The 22,752-nt window shown below is 36.6% G+C and overlaps 1 protein-coding gene across 1 annotated transcript in view; it reads right to left on the bottom strand.

Annotated features, from left to right (window-relative positions):
• The window catches only part of PARK2 (parkin RBR E3 ubiquitin protein ligase), a gene marked incomplete at its 5' end in the record, with an annotated part of 569,778 nt that overhangs the window by 262,059 nt on the left and 284,967 nt on the right, over positions 1-22,752 (bottom strand). The window contains one exon of the mRNA XM_017746201.1: positions 16,426-16,562. Coding sequence (XP_017601690.1) covers positions 16,426-16,562 — 137 coding nt within the window. The remainder of the gene's footprint in view (positions 1-16,425; positions 16,563-22,752) is intronic.

Here is a 22,752-nt window from a genome sequence, read left to right as displayed (position 1 = left end):
CATGAGTTTTACATTACATTTGGGTTTGGGGTTTTTTTGTTTGTTTTTTTGTTTGATTTTTTAATAAAATGTGTAATGAGTTAACAAAACAAGAAACAGAAAAAAAGAGAAGATAATATTCCACAGAAGGGGAAAGAATGTAAGAATAAAACATAAAAAAATTCTGAAAAATAGGGGCAGAAACTCTTACCACAACTGACCACTTGCATGCTTAACATGATGATGTTAAATGTTAAATGTTTATAGTTTCTTAACAGTCAGTGGTTCAGCTCTTCTAACGTAAAGAATCATATCCAAATGACTTCATTTGAAGTTGTGAAGAAATACTTTAAAGGAAAATATGACTTCATTAAATGAAATTGTAAAAACAGTACAACAATTTCTGAGATTTCTTGACTTCTAACCCAAAAGTTACACTTTTCTATATATAATTATGTGCATGTGAATGTACACATATGAATTATGTTTGAATATATATGCATACTACACATATACATGCATACCTCACATATACAAATATTTATGTTTATATAAAATGCATAACATGAGTTTGTAATGGATAAAATAAACAGTGGCAAAACCATGAGGGAGCTATGCAAGTCATCCTAAATGAGCAATATTAAGCCATAAAATGGCATCATTCATCCTGTATTCTATATATATTTTACAAATATATTCCTATAAAAATGTTAAAAAGAGTTTTACAAATTTTATTAGCGTTATTTTTCATATCCATCTGCCTGTAGAAACAGGCTCCCTTACTACTAAGATTCCAACTGTAGAGGGCCCTGAGGGAGAGGAATAGTATAATATTTTTTTAAAACCTCTCAAATTATGCAAAGTAGATTTCCAACATATAAAAAGTGTCATAAGCTGTGAGCTAAAAGCATGTGCCAATGGAAATCAAGGATTCTTCCCTTAGAGTATTAAGTTTCCATTTTCATTTCTTAGATTTGCAAGATATCTCTAATTGGCACCAGCACTAAACTGTGCCCAGACCTGCTCTTCAACAAATCTAACTTTAGCACTGCTTGTGCACATTCTGAAAAGACAAAACCATGAAAAATAAAAAAAAGTTTCCTTTGCAAATTGTACTAAAAACTGTGCAACTTGATATTCTTTAGAGGTCTAGGGTTGGAAATGCACTCCAGCTAAGTCCCGTTGAGACAAGAGCAGGGGAGTTGATTTAAGTGGCTATAAATGCACACAACTTATAAATGATCACATGAATACCTAATACTTTACACAATGTGACACACTAATACAATAAGTGACCTTTTCAGGAGTCAGACTGGCTGAGCAGGCACACGAGGAAAACTGCACACAGGGGTCTTTGGGAGCAGCCACACAGGAAGCTTTTTGAACAACCTGACTTTAAATTTGCCCTCCCACATTTAGGCAATCGACACCTATTACAAATAACATAAACAAAAGCCAGAGCTTTATTTTATACATAGGGAAATGGAAACAAGTGATTTGGCAATAAATTTTGCAACTGGCTTTGAAAAAATGAGTTAAGACTGTTAGAGAAGGGCAGTTTGGGAGTAATGACTATCTCAAAATGCCTGTAAAATCTCATTTCTCTGTGGGCAAGAAAAAAAAATATTCTAAGCCTAATACACAAAGTTACACTTCTCTAATCCCTTAGAAGAAATAGAGGACTTCTGAAATAAGGGGAAAGCCTCATGTGATAAAATTTAACATACAATATGTGCTTAAGAGAATTGTCTTTCAATAATACCCGTTTAAACATGAATAGCTACGGTAATACTTCACCCTTAAAAGCAATCAATTTGATTGTAATAATATTTTACTTTCATCAGTGATAATTTTATTATTATATGTAGGTATTCAGTATCAGTAGGGTGACTACATTTGAACTACAATGTAAAGCCATTCATTAGGAGATTGAAAAATTCAGAAAAGCTCACTGATTTATATTGAAAGAAAGGTCAGAAAAAGACTTAGTCAATACAGTCAAATTTACTGATAAAGCTAAATAATGCATGTCCCTTAACGAAAAAAATTAAAATATTTAATGCAAAGCTAAATAAAGATGTACTTGTGCATTTAAATTGCATTATCTTCCCAATAGAAAGTTATCACAATGAAGTTAAGATTAAAGACTGAAAGTGAAATACATATATGTACATATATCTGCACACATATCAAACTTGACAGACAAGGATCAGAAACGTAAATCTAGAGTAATTTTAGTTACTTTTATAAGTACCCAAAGCGGGTTAAGTCAGGACTACTCTTTGCAGGTACAAATCACTGCATTACATTTTGCTTAGATTTGCCCAGATTTCTGGGTGTAAGTCGATGTCTACATGCTGCCAGATCAGCAGTTTGTAAGTGGGAGGCTGAAGCAAGCCAAGATTTCAGTGTTATCTCTTCCAAATTTTTCTGGTGCATTAGCAACCATTTTCTGGCTGCAAACAATACCATACTGTATGTGTCATATTGTTAGTACTATGCCTTAATTTGAGATGGAAAACTGCCTCTCAAAATAGAGCAGAGAGTGAATTAAAAAAGAACGTCATCATACCGGAACTGTGAGAAACTAGAAAAGACAGAGGACCATATTTTCAGGTTCCTTGGATATATCACAACATATGGTCTAGAGAACATTTTATATTTAAAACCTCTCCAAAATACTGAATTATCATTCATAAGAAGCCTCTTCTGTGCTTTTGAATTTGAGGACTAGAATTTAATCTCATTTTGTCTTTATTGTCAGCATAAATCCACATTTTCCAGTAGTATCTAAGATAAAAAATTTGTCTCAGAAGTATCCTCTGTTTTCCGGTCTCTATCGAAATGGCCAGGAAGCTTTCTACATACGAACCCCAACTTTCTGAATTTGGGAGAGTTGTGTTACTGGGATGAATTGACTGTACAGAATTTCAATGTTATGATTAAAACCAAACAGTTTTCCCCATCCCAGATACTTTTCAATTTCAAGATTCAAATGACTTCCTTTTTAAACCCTGGGGAAGAAGGATTTTAAGCCATGAATATTTTCATTTATATTCTCAAACACCAAGATCTATCCCAAACTCACATTAGTTTCACTGGTTGCTGTCCATCAAAACCCTGCCATTTTAAAAACATGTAACTCAGGCAGGATAATAAGTTAAACTTTAGAACACTGTTCTAAAAGGACATAAAGATTTCTAGAACAAACAAGCTCTCTCAGTTGCAACTTAAAGTTCCTTTCAAATATTTAACCTGTGATGTAATATGAATTACATGGTACTTTTAATTACCATAGTTAAAGCAGTAATCATCTCTGAGAAAAATCTTGGTCACACACCAGTCCTGATTTCTGGAATACCAAAGTTGTCATTATAAATCTCCTTATATTCCATGTAATATCACTTCAATTATCCTACTTTCCTCTCAGTCTGTACAAACCAATTTTCAACTGCTTTTGGCTGCCTTGTGAGAGATACAGGAAGTGACCTTAACACACCCACAGCAGCCACATGAGGATTCTGCTAAAGTTATGAAACTCTCCCAGTGCAACAGGAGCAGAGGCTATCCTGAATTTCATTGTCATTGTCTGTTGAATGACATCACTTATACAACTTGTATGGCATCTAGAGAACAAACCCAGCATAGAGGTATCCCATTCTAAAGGAATACTTTTCCCTTACCAAGTTTTAGTTAATGTTCAGGCTCCAGTATGACTAAAATGAAAGCATGGGTTAAACCATCTTACACTTGCTCTATGGTTGGACCTTGCTATCTGCACTAAATCCCAATGTTGCACTGCTTCAGTCTGTAATTAAAGAGTGTGACATCAATCCACTGTGTTATATATTTTCTAGTTCTACAAATGCTGTAAATGCCTACTATTTTGTAAAAAATAGAATAATACAGTGAACTGGAGGTTGTTTTCTTTAAAGGGTTTTATATATCAAATCTATTACAGAATGCTGCTTAACTGGTACCTAGAATAAAAGCAGTGTAACAAAAGAGGGAAAACACTTTCATGAGCTTCATCCAGTACATGAAATTCACTATTATGCTTTCTGTGCATTTGGATAGTCATACAATGCATGAAGGATTGAAATTACTTTTGAATACAATGTGTTTTGAAATAAGGTGTTTTTCAGGCTAGGACGTATTTCCATATATGCTGGAAAAAAGCAAGGAAAATTGGTTTACTTAGAAATAATAAACCAGTTCACTGAATCAGTCCATCTTGATGACACTGATGCTATCTAGCAATGAGGTTGATGTATGAAAATTTCTTTACCCAGAAAGGTTTGCAGGTCCATGCATAAACATAAGCATTTGAGTATGAATCAACCAGGTTAAGCATGTGCTAATTATGCATGTTTCTGTGCAGAAGAGCAATATTCCTTTTGATTGGTGAAGGACCTAATATAATCAGCAGAAATGCCAGAATTTTCCGAAAGGAGGGAAAAAAAGAAGTGAGCTGCAGGTTACCTGCAATAAGAACAATAAGTAAAAGATGTGGGAGTTTGAGGTTATCCTGGGATGAAATACAGAAATGGGTACAGAATTATGAAAGAACTCTCTGTTAGAATTTTTCCTCTTATTTATTGTGGAAGACATCCAACTCAGGACAAGAGCTTTGGCCCTTTGGAGGAAGTGTTCAATTATAGGCATAATGTGACTGGTTTGTCCTGAGCTTTTGATGTTTCTGTGATGGGAAACAGGTTTCATGTAACACCCACATAAATCCTGATGAAGTCAGGAGGAGATACAGAGGCTATGACCAGTATTCCAAACCAATACACTACATTTTTTTAACTGAACAATATTTTACATTTGTTTTGATAATGAAAATATTCTAAATGCTGATAGTATTTTGCATTTTTAGCAGTACACCGTAATTTACTTTGTAAGAAAATGCAATGTCAAGAAACTTATTCTTCAGATATTTCCTCTTGACTATATATTTCATTATGAAAATTCTACTTATCATTACATAGGGTAAATATATGATTTGTAAATACTTCTGCCTTGGTTTATTATCTGCCAAAAATGATTTCTAAAATTTTAGAAAAATAAAAACTAATTTCTTAAGTGGATTTTCATTGCACTTAAAAATGCACAGCAAATAGAGAGTCACACCAAGTAAATTCAGCACAGTTAATGATAGTCTATGGAAACCAGTATATAAGTTCTTGATTAAGGAAAAAAACAGAGTAAAAAAGCACAAATTGAGAGTGGGAAGAATGTATTTTAGTAGACTATATAACTCCCCGTGGACTGGCATACACTGTACAAAATTACTTATTTTAATTCTGACATATATTAGACATTCAGTTCTCTTGCTAGTAACTAGTTATGGCCAAAGTATGCAATTCATTATTCATACCATCATAAGAGAAAACCATCACGTCCGGTGCAAAGATGCTATGGAGTTTCAGACCTGAAATGTGCTCTAGCTTTTAATAACTGCTGACTAGATTTAACTTGATTCATTAGTGGCCTCAAAACTCCCTATTCAGACAGTGTGCCATGTAGAAATATGGCTGCTTGCACTTTACTGCTTATCTTATTGAGAATACTAAGAAGATGCCTGTGTTAAAGCAGAATGAAGTTTGAAGCCCTTATAGAAATACTAGAGCACTGGATAGAAAAGTAAAACATCCTCACTGTATTAATAACATTTGTCTTGGCTTGGTATTTTGAGATGTGGGGTGCTGTTTTTTTTAAAATACATTCTCAAGCATATCAGATCTGCACAGAAAGTCAAAAAATTCACACTACATATATACCCCAGAGGCTAGAATTACTTCCTTCCCAAATAAATAATTAGGCAGATTTACAAAACGCACACTATTTCCCCAAGTGAATGGAACGGCTCCAAGTGATTAAATACATAATTAGGTTGTTTTTCTAAAATGCTTATTATTTACCTGAGAGTCTCATCGCAGACTCCTGGTAAATACTGTCTCCCTGCTAGCAGTTATTACCAAAAACGCCTCCATAATTTCCAGCCTTCCTCCAGCAGTGATATCAACAGAGGATATTACTTGGGGCCATGGATCATGAAAAGCAAAATCTGGCTGTGCCAGGCAGCCCATTTAACTGACAAGCTGAGCTTCCTTTGTACCTGGTATTGCACTCTTTCATTTTCTAAACACAGTAGAAAGCAAACAAAAGGACTTTTTAGTACTGTAGTTCATGTTTTAGCTGGCCAGGAATTCTGCTGCAGGCTGTATCTATTCGTGCTTATGTGCATGCATGGCTACAGAAGAAAAGAGAGAGAAAAGCCCCAAGTTCTTATTAACTCTTTTTTACCTGGTAAGGATAATGAAGGAAACGTGTTTGTCAAAAAACAAATAATCAAGGCTTTGAGCCCCACACTCCATTTGACATAAAGTTCTCTTTCCCAAGCAGCTGTCTTGGGCCAAGTTATCAGAGCATACCACCCTTCCCTTGTTACTACTCCCATTGCCCCTCTCTAGGGGACACACAGTCACAGTGCCAGGCATTCAACACGTGAATGTGAATGTGAATATTCCTGGTCACCAGGTGGGAAAGAAAAAGGTCAGGCATTAAGACCTAGCTGGTTCTCCTGTGCAGCCAAAGGACAATACCAAACACCCTTCTTCTAGTAATCACAGACAAAAAAATGACCCTAAAAGCGACCCCTTTTCATTACTCCACCTCCAGAGTCAGTTTTGCTTAAGCTTTCATCTGCTGAGAGGCCTCACTGCTTTGTGGTCCTTACAGAAGAGATCAAGAGTGACTGGAATGTCAATTATGATAAAAGAGGGTAGGAGACAGAAAGGCATGACAAGGTGAGGGAGAAAAAACAAAGACAAAGGGAGAAATGAAGAGCAAGAGAAAAAGGTGGGAAAGAATCAGAGGGCGTGCCAGCAATATTTAGGGATCAGCAAATAAGTCAACAGAGATGGGCAGACAACAAAGGGAATGGCAGTAAAGGACAGAATAGAAAATATTTTACTTCCCAGAAAAAAAAAAAAAATTTAAGAAATCAGAACAACTAAGCAGGAAAATTTTAATGGGCATGAATTTGTCACTGTATTTCCCAGTTGTGTCATTTGTCTGGCTTTTAACACCTTCAGCTAAGCTATTTACATTTTACACATAGTTTTACACGTGTTTTACATTTATACGTGTTATATAGATATATATGAATTCACAGTCACAACCAAGTATCTTAAATGGGGGTGAGAATTTCTTCAGATTTCCAAGTTGGTATTAATACAGTAAAACTGTCGTGAATATTCTGGTTATTTCTGTAAAAGTCTAACAGTAAAAGTGTTCTTGAAGCACTGGTGTCTCACGCAGTGTTAGCTGCAAAGCTGGAGGTGGAGTAGCTGAGGTGTGCACCAAGTGGCAAGAACTGCACACTTTGCCAGGTCATTGCTTTTATAGCAGTACCTCATTTTTTAAGAGGTTTAAAAAGAGACATCTAGGGCAAAGGGGAACAGAGAAGAAAAGGAAACAGGTACTGACTGACAGGCAGATAGTGTACTGGCAGTCACCCACTACAATGCTGATAGATGGCCTCAGTTTCACATATATCGGTTTCTCAGGCAGATAGTGTACTGGCAGTCACCCACTACAGTGCTGATAGATGGCCTCAGTTTCACATGTATCGGTTTCCTAACATTCTGGTATCTGTTAAAGAGAAATAGATTATAGAATGCATCTTAGTGCTTCAGTCTAGGCCTGCTCAAGGCTCCTAAGGTTTAACATTCCACATATTATGTAATCTTACGAATTTTGTTGTATTACAAATTATTTACTGTTGACTTTATCCATGAGCATTTGCAGTGAGCAAGGTACGCAAAGGTATTGACAGAAAAAGTGTGAATATTAGAACTTAAATTATTAGTGAAGGACATGACTAACAAGGATCTGTCAAGTATCACTTCCACAGGTGTTTCAGAAATGGGAAAGTCTTCTAAGAACTTCATTCACCCTTACTAAAACAATGTATAAGTAAAATATATGTTTCACTTCCTTTTCAACTAACTGTATCTCATGGGCCTTTATTTCTACCTCGGCTATGAATCAGACTGAATTGTGGACCAGAAAAGTCCCTTCTTAGAAGGTGTCCCTGATTCCATCCAGAGGTGCTTGACAGAATCACCACACTCTGCAAACTTCAATCTTAGTTTCCTTACAGATATCTATGCATTTATGCTAAAAAAAATATTGCAGTAATTATGGGGATATTAAATTGTTCTGGCAAATCCTATTGTCCTATTAGTTTCACTGAAAAAATGAGGCTACCTTTGTTTTAAAACTGGAAAATGAAACATAAACATTTCTAACTAGCCCAAGTTTATCAGGCATCAAAGCAAAAACAACTAACTGTAAGCATCCTAATAACTCCTTTACAAGAGCATATTAAACTCACCATCTGCTTAAGCATATATATTTTCTATCTTAAAGAACTTAGACTTATAAGACTACTCTGTTATCATATGGTGGCAAATTTCTATAAGCAACAGATAATTGTAGATAATAATTTCCATGCTTATAAGAAGGGAAGGAAACAAGGCTACCAAATAACAATAGGTGACATGATGGCATTTTAACGTGAAAAAGGATTCCCCATGGGCCAGAATGCGAATATTGTTATTGCATACAGACCTTTCATCTATCACCAGTTTCATTCACCACTATATTGCACTGTATGTGACACCGATACACAATTAAAATCTCTTTCCTAAATCACACACCTTATCTCCTTTCCCCCATTTATTTGTTGTCTTGAAATACGTTTTTGGGGAGGTAGAATTTATTGAGAAGCAGTTTGAACCATGTTACTTTTTATAACCCTCACTTGCACCTACATTGTGTAATCATTTGACACATCTGCTATATCAAGAACAAATTTGATTTAAGAGTTTTAATAAGACCTTGCATCAATAACTTATAACAAATTGGTGATTAGTAGTATTATTTATATGCAATATTTTTGTACCCCTGTAATGCTGATGTCTGCTTCACAGGGATTAATTATTTTCATAATTTTGTCTAAGTAGTAATATAGAAAATGTCAGAAAGAAAATTAGATTTTCACTTCCCAGACACAGAAATTTAATTAAAGCCAACTCCTTCTTGAAGGGGAATGTCCTTAGCTGGTTCTGTGATATGGCAGCAGCTCTACATGCTGCCATGTGGGAGACCAAGGCTCAGAAAGTGACTCAGGGAATATTAATCACTAGTCTTTGGAGACTAAACACATGCTGAATGTGCCACAGTAGGTCCCAGCAGGTTATTTATGGAGTATATAAGTTAGCACTCAGTGATTTCTTATACAGGCTGCTGCTTGCACAGCCCACCTCAGGGATGGCGTTATACTGAAAGAAACCCTCTGCTCAGATAAAAACTGATCCATTAGGAAATCTCTAATTATCCAAACATGAAAGGTCAGCTTCCCCTCAAGCTGCATGAGTGTAAGATAAAGACCTCAAAAAAATTCCAGCTGTAAAAATCAACATCTTCTTCAGTCTGTTGGATATTTTTAGGACAAACAGGTGTCTCCAGTCTGTGAAGGAACATTCCACATATAAACTACTGAACTACTGTCATGGAAAGCTAAATTCCCAGCCTTGCGAGAGAAACTGGAGACATTATTTATTCATGTTACCTACCCTTGCTCTTTAGATATTTTTTTGCTTCATGCCTTGAATAGTCACCAACACTTCTCCTTAATTCCCAGCCTCTTCAGCCTCTCTCAGTTCCTTCACTTCACGACTCCTCTTTCCACTTCCCTGTATTATTCCTTCCTCCTATTCATCTCAATTGTTCCCATCTTTCACCCAGAGACTTCCTCATGAGCATTAACTGCCTACGGACTAGAATGGGAACACCGAGCAAGGCCATTCAGGACTTAGAACACCATCCATGGAACTGAATGTAGTCCTGGTTCCAAGTGAATCTACAGCCATGAATGAACACAAAAGTTTCTTTTTCAGAAGCTGACCTTTCTTTCTTAAAAAAATATATTTTTCTGGAGAAGATAGGCATTAAGGAAATACAGTCAAAATCATTGTACTTGCTATAACAGCACTTACATCAGATGAATTAGAAAATAGCTTGAATTAAAACCCCATCCAAGCAGTTCGGCGTTAAGCTGGTGACTAATAAAACTGTATGACTTGATTTTACTGTTCGTGTATGCGATGATTTTTCTCAATCAGATGACAACTTAAAAGTGACTTGCCAACCATGTCAAGTAATCATTGTAAGGTAAACAAGTATGGGCAGAAGTGTTTTCAGTCAGAACAAATACCTTTCATTTCCAAAGACAAAGTCACAGATTTCACTGGCTCCAGCTGAGACAAAAATTCACCTCTGCTTCAGCCAGACATAGAAATGGTGAAAGACAGACAGAGCCCTCTGCACAGACTTCTGCCACTGCTCTGGTATGTTTGTTTTATGTAGACACAGGCCAGCTCATTTTATACGACAAGTGTGCTTTGAAAGCTCATTTCTAGTTCCTTTTAAAGTCAATTAATTTCTATGCAAGACTTTTTCATTATCTCTTGTCCTTCATTATTGCTAACCAGATTAAGCCTATGTGCACTGTCATCTCTATGCAATTTACAACTGAAATACATTGCAATAGAAGGACTAGTGAGAGATAAGGGAGAAAAACACCTATGGGTAAGACATCTCATGCAGAATTTAATTATGGCCACTCATATTTCCGTATCACATTGTATGATTTCACTGTAGCTGTTCCCAGAGAAGAATCCAATGCCTGCTTCAAATATACCATGGGATTAAGCTCTGCTTGTTCTGTAGATTTGGAGGCTGTTTAGATAAGAAGTTGGCAATCTGTAGCCACAGAAACAGCACAAAGACTTGAGGGAACAAACCTCAGATGTCACTGCTTGAACTTCAGTCAACACTGAAAATGGAAATGAAAGAGCTGCCGTGACTTCTAACCATGTCCTTTGAGCTAGTCTCATGAGCTTGTGCTAGTAAAGGAACACAAAAAAATCACTTGATACACTGTTAGCTCATGTTTATTTTATGACCACAGTGAGAGGAGAATGCAGAAGACCATAAAAAATTCTTCAGGAAACTACTTCAGGAAGCTTCCCCAAATTCAACTAATCCTTGCGAGTAAAAATCTGGTTTATCGATATGTTTTTGGCTCTATTCTCTGTCAAAGTCTACTTCTGTATGCTCAGATATTTCACACAAACAAGAAATTACAAAAAGTTTACATCTGCCAAGAATTTAACAGCTCCTAAACATTAAATTTAAGGAGCACTTTGCATTAATTCCTAAAGCTGCAAATGTGTGTGCTTTAAATCCCTTTTATTTTATTCTTCTTTTGCTCCCATTTCCTGAATTTTGTGATTTCCTAAGGTATCTCAAATGTGTTTAAGCAAGTTTATTGGAGAACACAGATTTCAGAAACTGTTGACATATTGAGGCTTCACACCAGGCAGCTCTTATTTCTTATACCAGCTGGTTCACTTTAGGTCCCACCAAACCATGCATGCTTCTAAATTACATTCTTGAGAAGGTTCTGTTCATAGAACACTGACCTTCACTTTAGATCCCCTTGCATACACACACCTTCTGAAATTTATTTGAGCTTTTGTCTATAACAAAAGATTCAAACACACTATTTGGTGTGATCAAATCAAACACAGTTTTCCTCCTCCCTTTTACTTGCAAACTCTGCTTAAGCTGTTCATTCTCCCCTTTTCTACAAGGGTACTAGGATTTTGAAAGATGGTTCAAAGATTCATGACTGCATTGACATACTGTTATTATATAAATAGCATATAATGTGGATAAAAAATTTAATCTAACCCTAGAAGCTTTCCTTCAGCAAAACATGGTTCTTGAGGCAATTTATTATACTTTAAAGCTTTAGTCCTTTTTATTAGCAGTTTCATACACAAACTGGGGTAATTCTCCTTATTTATTTATATATCTGTGGTAAAATCAGATTACTTCCAGATACAACAATGCTTTACAGTCATCAGGAGAACTGCATCTTTTATCTGGATTCCTTTAAAATACATCATGCATATGATTACTCATAAGAAATAAAGACATTTTTGCAAAGTGCCTACAGCAGTGTAAAACCTTGCCTTTGCTTGGTGTCACCAACTTTTCCACTACCAAAGAACTGTGGAAGCCTCTTTTACTTTGGGGACCAAGATTCATAATGCTATAATGCTATTTTAGAACTGCAATGGTGTTCATAGGAACATAATGTGTTTAAAAGGGGTAATACATTGTATATTTGTGTACAATTCCTTCTTTGAGGTAATGCTGTAAGATTCTTTGCTCCACACAGTAACTAAATAACCATAAATGATCTTTCATGCATATGCAAATCTATCCCTCTAAGCACCTTATTAATTATTTCAAAGATACTTGGAGGTCACTACTCATGGAAATTTCTATGCATGAAGCCTCATTAATACAAGACACCACACAGAGAAATGGGATAGATTTTTTTGTTGCTATTTAACAAGGGCAGAGAGTAAAATCTGTAACATTTACTTTTTTATTTTAATGACCAATGAAATTCAGACAGCTCCTATCTGCAAGTCCTTCCTCTGAGCTGATCCAGTGGGTTTGAGTCGTGGGACTGCTGCCACACTCCTGTGAACAGCTAATCCTATCAATGCACCAGTTACTGTGCTCAGAGCTCTGGTGCTCAATGCTGGCTGCTCTCAGCTATAGTACTGCTGCCTGGCACTCGATTAGCAGCTGAACACTAAGGAATTAATGTTGTTCTTCCAAAAATCACAGCAATGACGCTTTTTGTTTTGGAACAAAGTGAAGCTGTGGCACTGTTGAGGTGATATATCATAGCTCATCAGCTGAGATGATAGCTTTCTTTTGAACACATATTATCTCCTGCTTAATAAGGCCCCATAACAGAAATCAAAGAAAAGCAAGGATATAACCACACAAAATACCTGAATGCAATGACAAAATTCATCCTCTGGCACATCTGTGCCAGGAAACAAGAAATTAAACCTACTTGAGAAGACTTGTTTATCTGAAATCCCTAGATCCTTTCCAGCTCAAGTTATCATACACTTGTGATGACAACACTGATCTCATCTGTCACAGTGACCCTTTGCTGTAACAGCTGCTGTTTATTTTTATTCTGTTGTGTGTGTGGTGCTTTCACCTCTAGGTTGATCCAATAAAAGATATAAAAAACTTGCTATGTTGGTACATTCCCTTGATAAAAATCGGGAACAGTGAGTCAAATGTTAATGGAAACTGCAGGCTATGTTCATTATGTTATCTCTATTTTTGAAAAACACTAGAATGAACAGAACTAATTGGAAGTGCCAACAATTTAAATACGCTTAATTACAAAATCAAACCCTCCTGTACAGTTCGAGGGCAATGTGTGCACATACGCCTTGAAGAAATGCGCTAGTTTTTAAGTAAATCTACTCTTACATGAAAATGATAAAATAACTTCTAAAAAGTCCAAACCCCAAACTTCAAGACCTCATAAACACTATTTCAGCATTAGTCTGTGGAGTTTAAATATACATGTATTAATGCAGACTCTTTCGAGCTGTCTGTGCAACCCGGTCAGCTACCATAACACAAATCTCATCAGAGTGAATATGATTTTGTTTTGTTTTCCTTTTAGAAGAAGGCTCAAATGAACCTCTATCCTTTCAATAAAGCTTATACATAATATTTTTTTAATTTGAGCCATGCTCTACTAGGGTTTATCTACAACATGTATTAAACCAACATTGCCAGAATAAGAAAGAAAAGGATTTTCTTGGCATGTCCCAGGGTGTTCATTCCTGCCAGGCTTCACTAAGGTAATTAGAAAAAGCTGTGCCAAATAGTGCTTTCTCATACTCACATGTAAATATAAACTGCAAATTGCAGTTGCAAAATGAAGACTGTGAACTGTAGACTGTAAAAATGCCATCTCATGCTATTCAGTACAAGTACCATGGTAAATAGAAAAGAAAATCAAGTGGCACTGTTGTGAATGTTTCTTAACTGATTTCATTGATGATGAAAGCTGATTCATCCATAGCTTTGAAGGAGGCTAAAACCCCTTGTATCTGAACAGTAGGAAGGGGTTGGCAACTCAGGCATGCCTCCTCCTCACAGGTATGATGAAACTCAGTCTCATGACTTTCTCAAAGAACAAAAAATAATCATTAGTTCCTAACTCAAGTATAACTTAATACTAGAGACAACCAAATTACTTGTATATCAGAAAGTTAGGTTCAGGTAGCTGCAGAAATGTACCAGTCACAGAAGTCACAATAGCCCTGCTTAGATTCTTCATCCTGCACAGCAGCTTGGAAGAGGATACTTCCAAACACATTTTTTTAAATTCAAAACTGCTAACATCACAGAGACAATTGATGGAGGTAGCAATCAATAAGACAGAGAAAAGGTATTGCAATTGTATTACTATTACTGCTGCTATTAGAACTACTTTAAGGTATAGTATTTTGAAAACAACTTTCCGATTTGGAGAGTTCTGAAACTTTGAGATTAGCAAGATTTTAGTCTTCCCATATTTAGCTGTTGTAACACTTAGAGTGTAACACAGCTGAGGCTAGATTGGCAGCAATAGCTTCTTTTCCATTCCCTCAGCTGAACCTTATCTCACTTGAACAATAGAAGTACACCCATCCTTTGTGCACCCTCTACAGTATCCCTTTCTTAAGACAAACCTATGCCTTCCTCGCAACTCCAAGACTGAAATCACAACCCTGAGCATCCCAGCACCATCTTCTTGCATATTCTCCTCATCCCATCTCTACTCTGCTTCTTCTGTTCAATTCCCATAATGTCCAACTTCAGCAAACAGAAAAGAAAAAAAGACTGGCTTTGCCAGTCAGGGGTAAAAATTTCTGAAAACTTCTTAGTCTCCTCTCTGAGAAAAAAGGACATCTGAACTGAACCACTGAAGTTGAAGATATATGGAAAAATCCTAATAAAAGTTTTGTGCAGCATGACTAGAAATGGGTTTACAGACAGAAGAGGCAGAAGGGTCATTAGTCTGACATATCAGCCTGAACTGGAGGAAGCTCTGTGACACCAGCCATAGCAGCAAGGAGGCCCACAAGCGAGGAGAAAGATGAGCTGCCTGCTGCACCACTGGCATAACTGATTAACTTAAGGAGCTAACAGAAGAAAATGGAAGAAAATCAATAAAAGAGGGAAAAAAGGAAGGATTCTACTCAAGCAGCTTATTAATTTGCATGGGAGCAGAAAATGGATTGACTTCTGGAGAAGCAAGGAAGGTGGATGAGAGTACAGATTGACCACACAGTACTATGCTAATGTAAAGGCCAAGGAAAGAACACTGGGTATAAAGTGATTGTTCAGTTTTTCATGACAAGTTTTCCTACACAACATTAAATATTATTTTGTGCAGGATGACATCAGTGTGTAAGCGCAGTAGCAGAGTGACCTGTTTAGGGGGGAGTAAAATAAGAGCCAGCAACACAGCATGTACAAAGTAATTCTAGTGAAATGTGAAGAAACATTGCTTGTTTGCCCTCGAAGCAAATAAAAATAAATAATTTAAAATATTTCTTACTACTGTACTTTCAATATCCTCAAGGCATGTTCTCAGATTAAATAGATGCTACTCTCATAAGAACTTTTGTCAATTTTTCTCCCATCTAGTGGGGTTTGAAACTTATTTATCAGCCATTCAGGTAACTGGGCAAACCCATCTTCTATGCAGCTTCTAATATGCTGTAAAATTCTCATACCACGATACAGCACTTGAGACAAACATATACGCTCACATGCTAATTTAGCCCCAAGAAAGAATTCTATGCATAGAATATACTTCTTCATAGCAAAATTTTTGACAAATTTTCAGTACACATGCCAGTGTAATTGAATCAATTCTCAAAACAAATCTTCCATATTCCATTTAAGTCTTTGTTTAGTTAAGTCAAACTTTGTTTCCTACTCAGGTAAAACACATAACTACATTTCATTCAGTGAAGTGATAATTAGCAGTAATAACTTCACCAACAGGAAGATTATTTAAAATTCCTGTTGCAATCCTTTTTTGTTAGTACTTGAAGACAGACCAAGAAAGTTAATAATTTACTTAATTTGAAAGTGGACATGTGGAGGTCAAGGTGTTTTGTGTTTTTTTAACCAGAGTGTAATGCTATCATCTGCTTGCACTTCATGATTATAAAAGACTAATGTGAAGAAAGTAAACATTTGATTTTAAAAGAAATGCCCTTTGGAATCCAGTTAATTCTCCAGTTCACATGCTTAGCAAAAACCACATCAACATTCAAATGTTTTCTCCAAGAAATTAAACAACTCCTATGAATGCAGTATAATTTCACTGATATACTCAAAACTAATAGCTGATTAAAAAAAACTTACCCTGAAATCAAAATCACATTAAAAAAAAAAAAATCATCTGGAACATACCTACACAGGGGAGGGAGTAGCCAAGCTCTGGGTCATGGATGAACTGGCGGTCATTCAGCATGGTCACACAATACAAATGGAAGCAGTCCAGGCAAATGACATGGCGATGCACACATTGGAACACAAGCACAGGACTCCTGTTAAAAACAAAGTAGTGAGAATGATGAACAAGGACTGGATTGAAATCCACAAAAATCCTCATTTCAAACTTCTAATTTAATGATAACTTTTAATTCATAGTAAACAGGATTATTACATAGGTAAAAATAGAATTTATCCTGGCATATTGCAGCACTTTTAAAAAGAGATGGCTTCTAACATGAATCAGATGTGAGGAAATGTAAGTAAAGCTTTTACTGAAAGTTGAAACTTTACTGAAAACTGAAACATAAAGCAGGAAAAGTCCTTTAGTAACAGATATCCTTTGTATGAGGTGAGGAAAGATCATATATGGTAAAACATGGCGACAGGTAGGATAAAATAAGAATGTGACCAGCTAGGAAAGCTAAAGATTTTGTGAAAACCACCCTGTGCCTTCAGCCTCTTAAGGCAGCCATTTGAACTCTGCACAGAAGGCATTCCCTTAGTAATAATGAGTAAAGTAATTCAGCTTCTGGTCAGAGGTATGGGATTCAATTTGGGAGTGAGACACCTAAACTTAAGTGCTGGGTATAAATACCAACTCATATGGCAAGTGAGAAATTCCCACTATGGTCAATATGCTTAGTGGAGCTGATCGGCCTCCAGGTATCTGCAGTAGGAGTGAGCTGAAACACCAATTTGGCTCCGTTGCCTGTACAGGCTGTGTCCATGGACCATTACAGGAGTTCAGACACCCATCACACATGCAGAGACCTAACTAAATATGGCCATCCCAAGCCTGACAGAATACTGCTATACATTATTTCTTGTCTTTCAGAACTATTACCAACCTCAAGTCTCAAAATGGCAAAGAGAGATGTGTTAAGTTGAACACATCAGTGAGATTCCCATTCAAATGTTGAATTACTTTACTCCTTTAATTTGCTTGTGAGTGAACACAGGCAGAAATTTAACACAAATTTCAATTTTTTAGTAACTAGGAAGAAGGATAATTATTTTTAAAAATAAAAGTATGAATTCTCACCCATTTATGGCACTCCAGGAGACAAGTTTTTAAATAAAAAATCAAATACAGAAAAAATTTTGATAAAATCATTAGAGTTAGCAGTACTGCTACATACTGTCCAAAACCTGCTAGATGATGCTTTGAAAATCTGCTGAAACAGTAAAACACAAAGCCTTCAGTGTGGGAATACAACTTCAAAATGTAATCAATAAATTCACATACTGTATACAAGCATTTAATCTTCCATGGAAATATGTTTTAGTACTGCAGATACTATAGAATTCATGGCAGTGTGTTAGAATCTCCAAAAATATAATCTCTGTGTTTTAAGGATTTTGTTGAATAAAGCAGCTTAAAACTGAATTAAATAAAACCTCCCCATTACTAATCCTTATTAGTTGCCGACTTGCTGTTCTGAATGTACCAAATAACAATTTAAAAAAGACAGCTGTAAGGCAAAATGAGAAGCTGATCTCTCTGAATTTATCTGCTCTGGAGGGTTGCAAAATCATTATGGAGAAGTAGAGGAGCAGTTATCTTGTCCCTATGGTACAAAAGTCCCTGTGGTCACCAGTCAAATGTAACCTTTAGAAAAATACCCCTAATATTTCTTCTTAAATTGCAGCTATAATCAAATTTGCCTACAGTTTTAATGGATATCTCACTTTAAGGGTTAATTGTTCTTTTTTATTACTTCAGTATCTGAATATCTTTTCCAGTTTCACGGGAAGCTCCCTGGTTCTAAATTCACACCTCTCTGACCCCCACTTCAAAGACAAAATACATGTGTGTGGTGAGATGCATAAGAGAAAGCCATCAAAAGTGGTGTATCCTAAAAAAGCCAGGCCAGAAATGAAAATGGTTTATTAATACTTCCACCTAAATGCGTACAAAATTAATACTAACAGCACTTCATTATGCAAATGACCTACTATGATCAGTTTCTACTGTAAATTATTTTGTTATAATTGATTTTGCTTCTTAATGTATCACCATTGTCTAAAATCAAAACTAAATTCTCCAGAAAGGGCACAGCCATACATGTACATACTTAAACTGCATCCTTATTAATCTTTAAAAAATGCTATCTTTTAACACCATCAGACTCCAAGCAATGTGTACAAGACAGATATAAATCTGGGTTTTGACAGTGTAAGAAAAAACAAGCTTAGCTTTCACAGCTCTTACACTGCCCCCTAATTTTTCAGCCCATGGTATCTGTGTCATAGGGCTTTGAGATACTCAATCTGTATGCAGTGCAGATTTATCCAAATTCATTTCGCATTGGAACAATTGCTGCAGTCCAACATTTGCAGATTTTTTATCAAAAGAATGCAATTCTACTTTAAAAGGGGCATAAAAGTCTTGTTCCTGAGATCAGTAAAGATGAAGATGTAGCGATTACGTTCACACGGCCCAGGTGAAGCTAGTGAATACTCATTTAGGACATCCCCAAGAGTTATTGATAGAAGATTTGCTTGTACTAAACACAGTTTATTTCAGGAAGGAGTATTATGAAAGTAAAAAAAAATTTGCCACAATGTAACAAGGTCCCTTCCTGAATCTAACGCAACAGACTAGTAATGTAAATCTGATATATATTTTAGAAAGTGTTTCATGCATTCAATTTACATAATGTGTTTGGCTGAATTAGAGGCTTCATGAGACTAATATATAAGAAAAATGTTTCTCACAGCAAGGGATAAATTGGTCCTTTTTGTTCACCAATTCGGAATGTAACCACTTTTAAAAACTGAAAATCCAACATTACAATGGTCGTTGGAAATTTCCATAATAAGTAACTCACTCCTCTTCTTGGATTCCTTTTTATTAAAATTTTATCAGCATGCATTGACTTAAATTAAAAAGAAAGGGGACCCGAAAGGTTTCTGCTTCATGTTACTACTGTTGGGTAACTGAATGGCACAACAACAGCACCGATGGAAGTGCTTTCTGGTCCATAAGCCCTTTCCTACTTCCCTCCAGAGGAGCAAGATGCAGATAATTCTCAGATAGACTACCACAGGATACTGGCTAAAGAAAGGTACAAGGACTTGATCTTGTTTAGATAAGAAGTACTCTGAGAAATGAATTGTTCTAGGATATCCCAAGAACCTCATGATGGTTATTAATGTATTGAGATTGAATTCAATGGCTATGGATAGAAGGGTCTACTTAGCATAAGGAATTATTTGTAGGCATAACAGTGGATGTTAAACCTTTTATAAAGCTGATATATCTTTCAATGTCTACAGAAAAATATTTGGGGCAATTTGTCTCTTGCTTGGTCCTTACTCTTCGTATTTTGAAAAAAGCTTGACGGAATTAAGGTTAAAGAGCACACCACATATATGAGACCATTATTTTTTGGAAAATGTGAGTAGCCACAGTTTGAAGCACTTCGGGGCAAGGAATACATCTAAGCCTGTAGAAATATGTAGAAATAAAGTTGGACAAATCTGTGAAACCCCCTTGAGGTCATTTCTAGGTGACAGTTGGATTTTTCTCACCTCAATCTCACAATCTTAACCAAGTAATAATAAAAACCTTAGCAGATGTCTATAAGGCTGCCTTGATGGGATTACAGTCAGTGAAGCAAAAATAACCATGTGGGGTTCATTTCTCTGCAGTAAATAAATATGAATGAACACAGTGATATCGGAGTCCTTGACCCCACCTATGAGTACTATATTTATCATAAAACACTTCTGTATTTCCAGCACATTTTTCCACTTTGGCAATCTTCCTGTACTTCAAAAAGCTTACTATATAAGTACTGTGAAATAATTTCATTTATAAATGGATCTCTATGTTGTTCCAAAACAGATCTGTGTTATGTTTTAGGTCATTCACCATTCAAGAAAAGGTGAAATGCTGAAAAAAAATGTGTAAGGAAAAAAAAATTAGGAAAATATAAACTTTAGTGACACAGACAGTACAGGCATTCTCCTGATTCATAAGCAATCAAAAGAATTAAACAGAAATACTGTCCTTGAGCAGCAGTCAATCTGTTTTGGCTGTATCCTTGTAGCAGAATGAAATTACAATGCCTAAATAAGCCAAATTATTCATCCATCATGTGGCTTCCTCATAGAACTGTATGTAGGAGAATATAGTCTTCTAATTCATACAAAGCTGGTGTCACTTCTGGCTTTCCTGTCTATCACACACATTCCACTGTCTTATTCAAAACTCATGAAAGAATTGCCTGTTTATGATGCTTTAAGTGCACGGTTTTCTTACCATGAAAATACTTCCAGGTATTTTCTGATTAAATATGTTATTAAAATCCATTCGAAAGATGCTAATATTTCTATAAAATATAAACATAGAAAATACAGAAAAATTGCCACAGTCATTTGTGGTTTAAAATTTATAAGTTTGGAGGAAAGTAGAGCAGCAAATCCTGCCTTTTAATGAGCAATACGCTATTATGGATTAATAGAAACAGTGACCTATCAATTTCAGGCAATTTGTGAGTAACAATGCAGGCACCAAATATTTAGATAAGGGTAGGCATATGAAATGGGTATCAAGACCTTGCCAGAAAAAAGAAAAAGTTTTAAGAACGTAATATCAATGATATGACTTTGCAGTCAAGAATCCATCTTTCATGGACTTTTAGAAACAAAAAAAAAGTACATCCCTACTTTTCCTTTCCTAAGGGATGAAAATATATCTTAACGGTTGCCATGTTGATTAAAACCCCCAGTATATAAAAATATAGTATTATCAGATAACTGACATATTAAATCCCTTAAAACAATAACCACAAGCCCCCCTCCAACCCCCTGCCCCCCATCGTTTTTTTGTATTTGATCACTTGCAACACAAAGCCTCAAAGGTCATGAAAAGAAGGTTATGAATGCCATGAGACATCACTCTGCAAGCTTAAATTTTCTGGCTGTGCTTCTGTATAAAAATGTATTCTGACCCACAGCTGTTAACTTAAAGAGGCATCGGCAAGTGAAATCTGACCTATTTTCTCCTCTATTACATTACATGTTTTCCTCTAAAATGTGCTTTCATGTTTCTTATTTCTGCTGGAAAGCAGTGCCAAGAGGCCAGAATCCAGAAACAGCCTGACAGTAATAAACCAGAATATAAGAGGAAAAAACAGGCACACTTAAAATTAGTGCACATGATGGCAAGTACTCCTTTCAGCAGTGTTCCTGTTAACTCCATTGTTAAGGTTTTTTCAGGCTATGGAAATGACACATATTATTGCCTGTAAAATTTCTGATCACTGTGGCAGGCAGCAGCATCTGCCGCCTGAGGACACGGGCAAGGGAATTCTATGTTACATGCACTGGTAAATTCAAATTAGTACCTGGTACTGTGTGTGCTCTGCCTGCTTGCTCAGACATGCCTTGTATGAGCTCTGTGTTCAGACACAATAACCATCCTTGCCACTAACAGCTGAATCTTATGATATCAAGGGTAGATGGTGAACAGACTGGAGGAGAAACTCATCCTGTAACCTATCAGATTAGCTGTTCACAGTGCTCCTCTGCACAGCAAATAGCCAATAAATCAGACATGCTTTGAAAGGAGATCAGTAGAACCTGCTCCTTTTCCTTCATCTGTGCTTGTAAAACCTCACTAATGCTCCACTGGAGAGAAAAGACCTTGGTAATGGAAGCAAGAGATGACTAATGTGAGCAAAGGCAGCAGCCCATAAACTTCCCTAACCCAAGCCCTGGTTTGCTTGCTGGTTACCCTTTGTAGCTTGCTGAGCTACAGCTTACTGTGAACTGATTCCTCCATACTGACTCTTTGGCATGCAATGACCTCCCAAACCTATGTCACTTGTACCTTCAGCTTTTGCCATCTGTCATGGGTTAGCAAGCATAGTCCCGGAAGGGATGTCCTTTCAAAGGGGTGCTTACAGCTTCCTCTGGGACCTAACAGAACCCATCAGCTGGCCAGTCTGAATACGGACAATTCTTTAAGCCACTTAAAATTGTGACCGCCTCTGTGATGCACACTTAAGAATAGACAAACTCCGGGCAGAGTTCTCTCTCATTTCCAGCGCTGGGACAGGTGGCTGCAGGCCCTGTGTGGGGGTCAGTGGGCCCGGCCCAGGCCCTGCTTGGGCATCCTGGAGCTGATGGGCCCTGTTCCACCCACGGAACCCCCCCACAGCCCTGCTCTGTGCAGATGGAGCGGCCCGGCTCCCCCTCTCCTCTCCACTGCGGCCCAGAATCACCAGAAGCCGC

Source organism: Corvus brachyrhynchos, unplaced genomic scaffold (genome assembly GCF_000691975.1).
Source record: "Corvus brachyrhynchos isolate BGI_N302 unplaced genomic scaffold, ASM69197v1 scaffold70, whole genome shotgun sequence".
Lineage (NCBI taxonomy): Eukaryota > Metazoa > Chordata > Aves > Passeriformes > Corvidae > Corvus > Corvus brachyrhynchos.
This window is presented reverse-complemented; position numbering and strand designations above follow the sequence as displayed.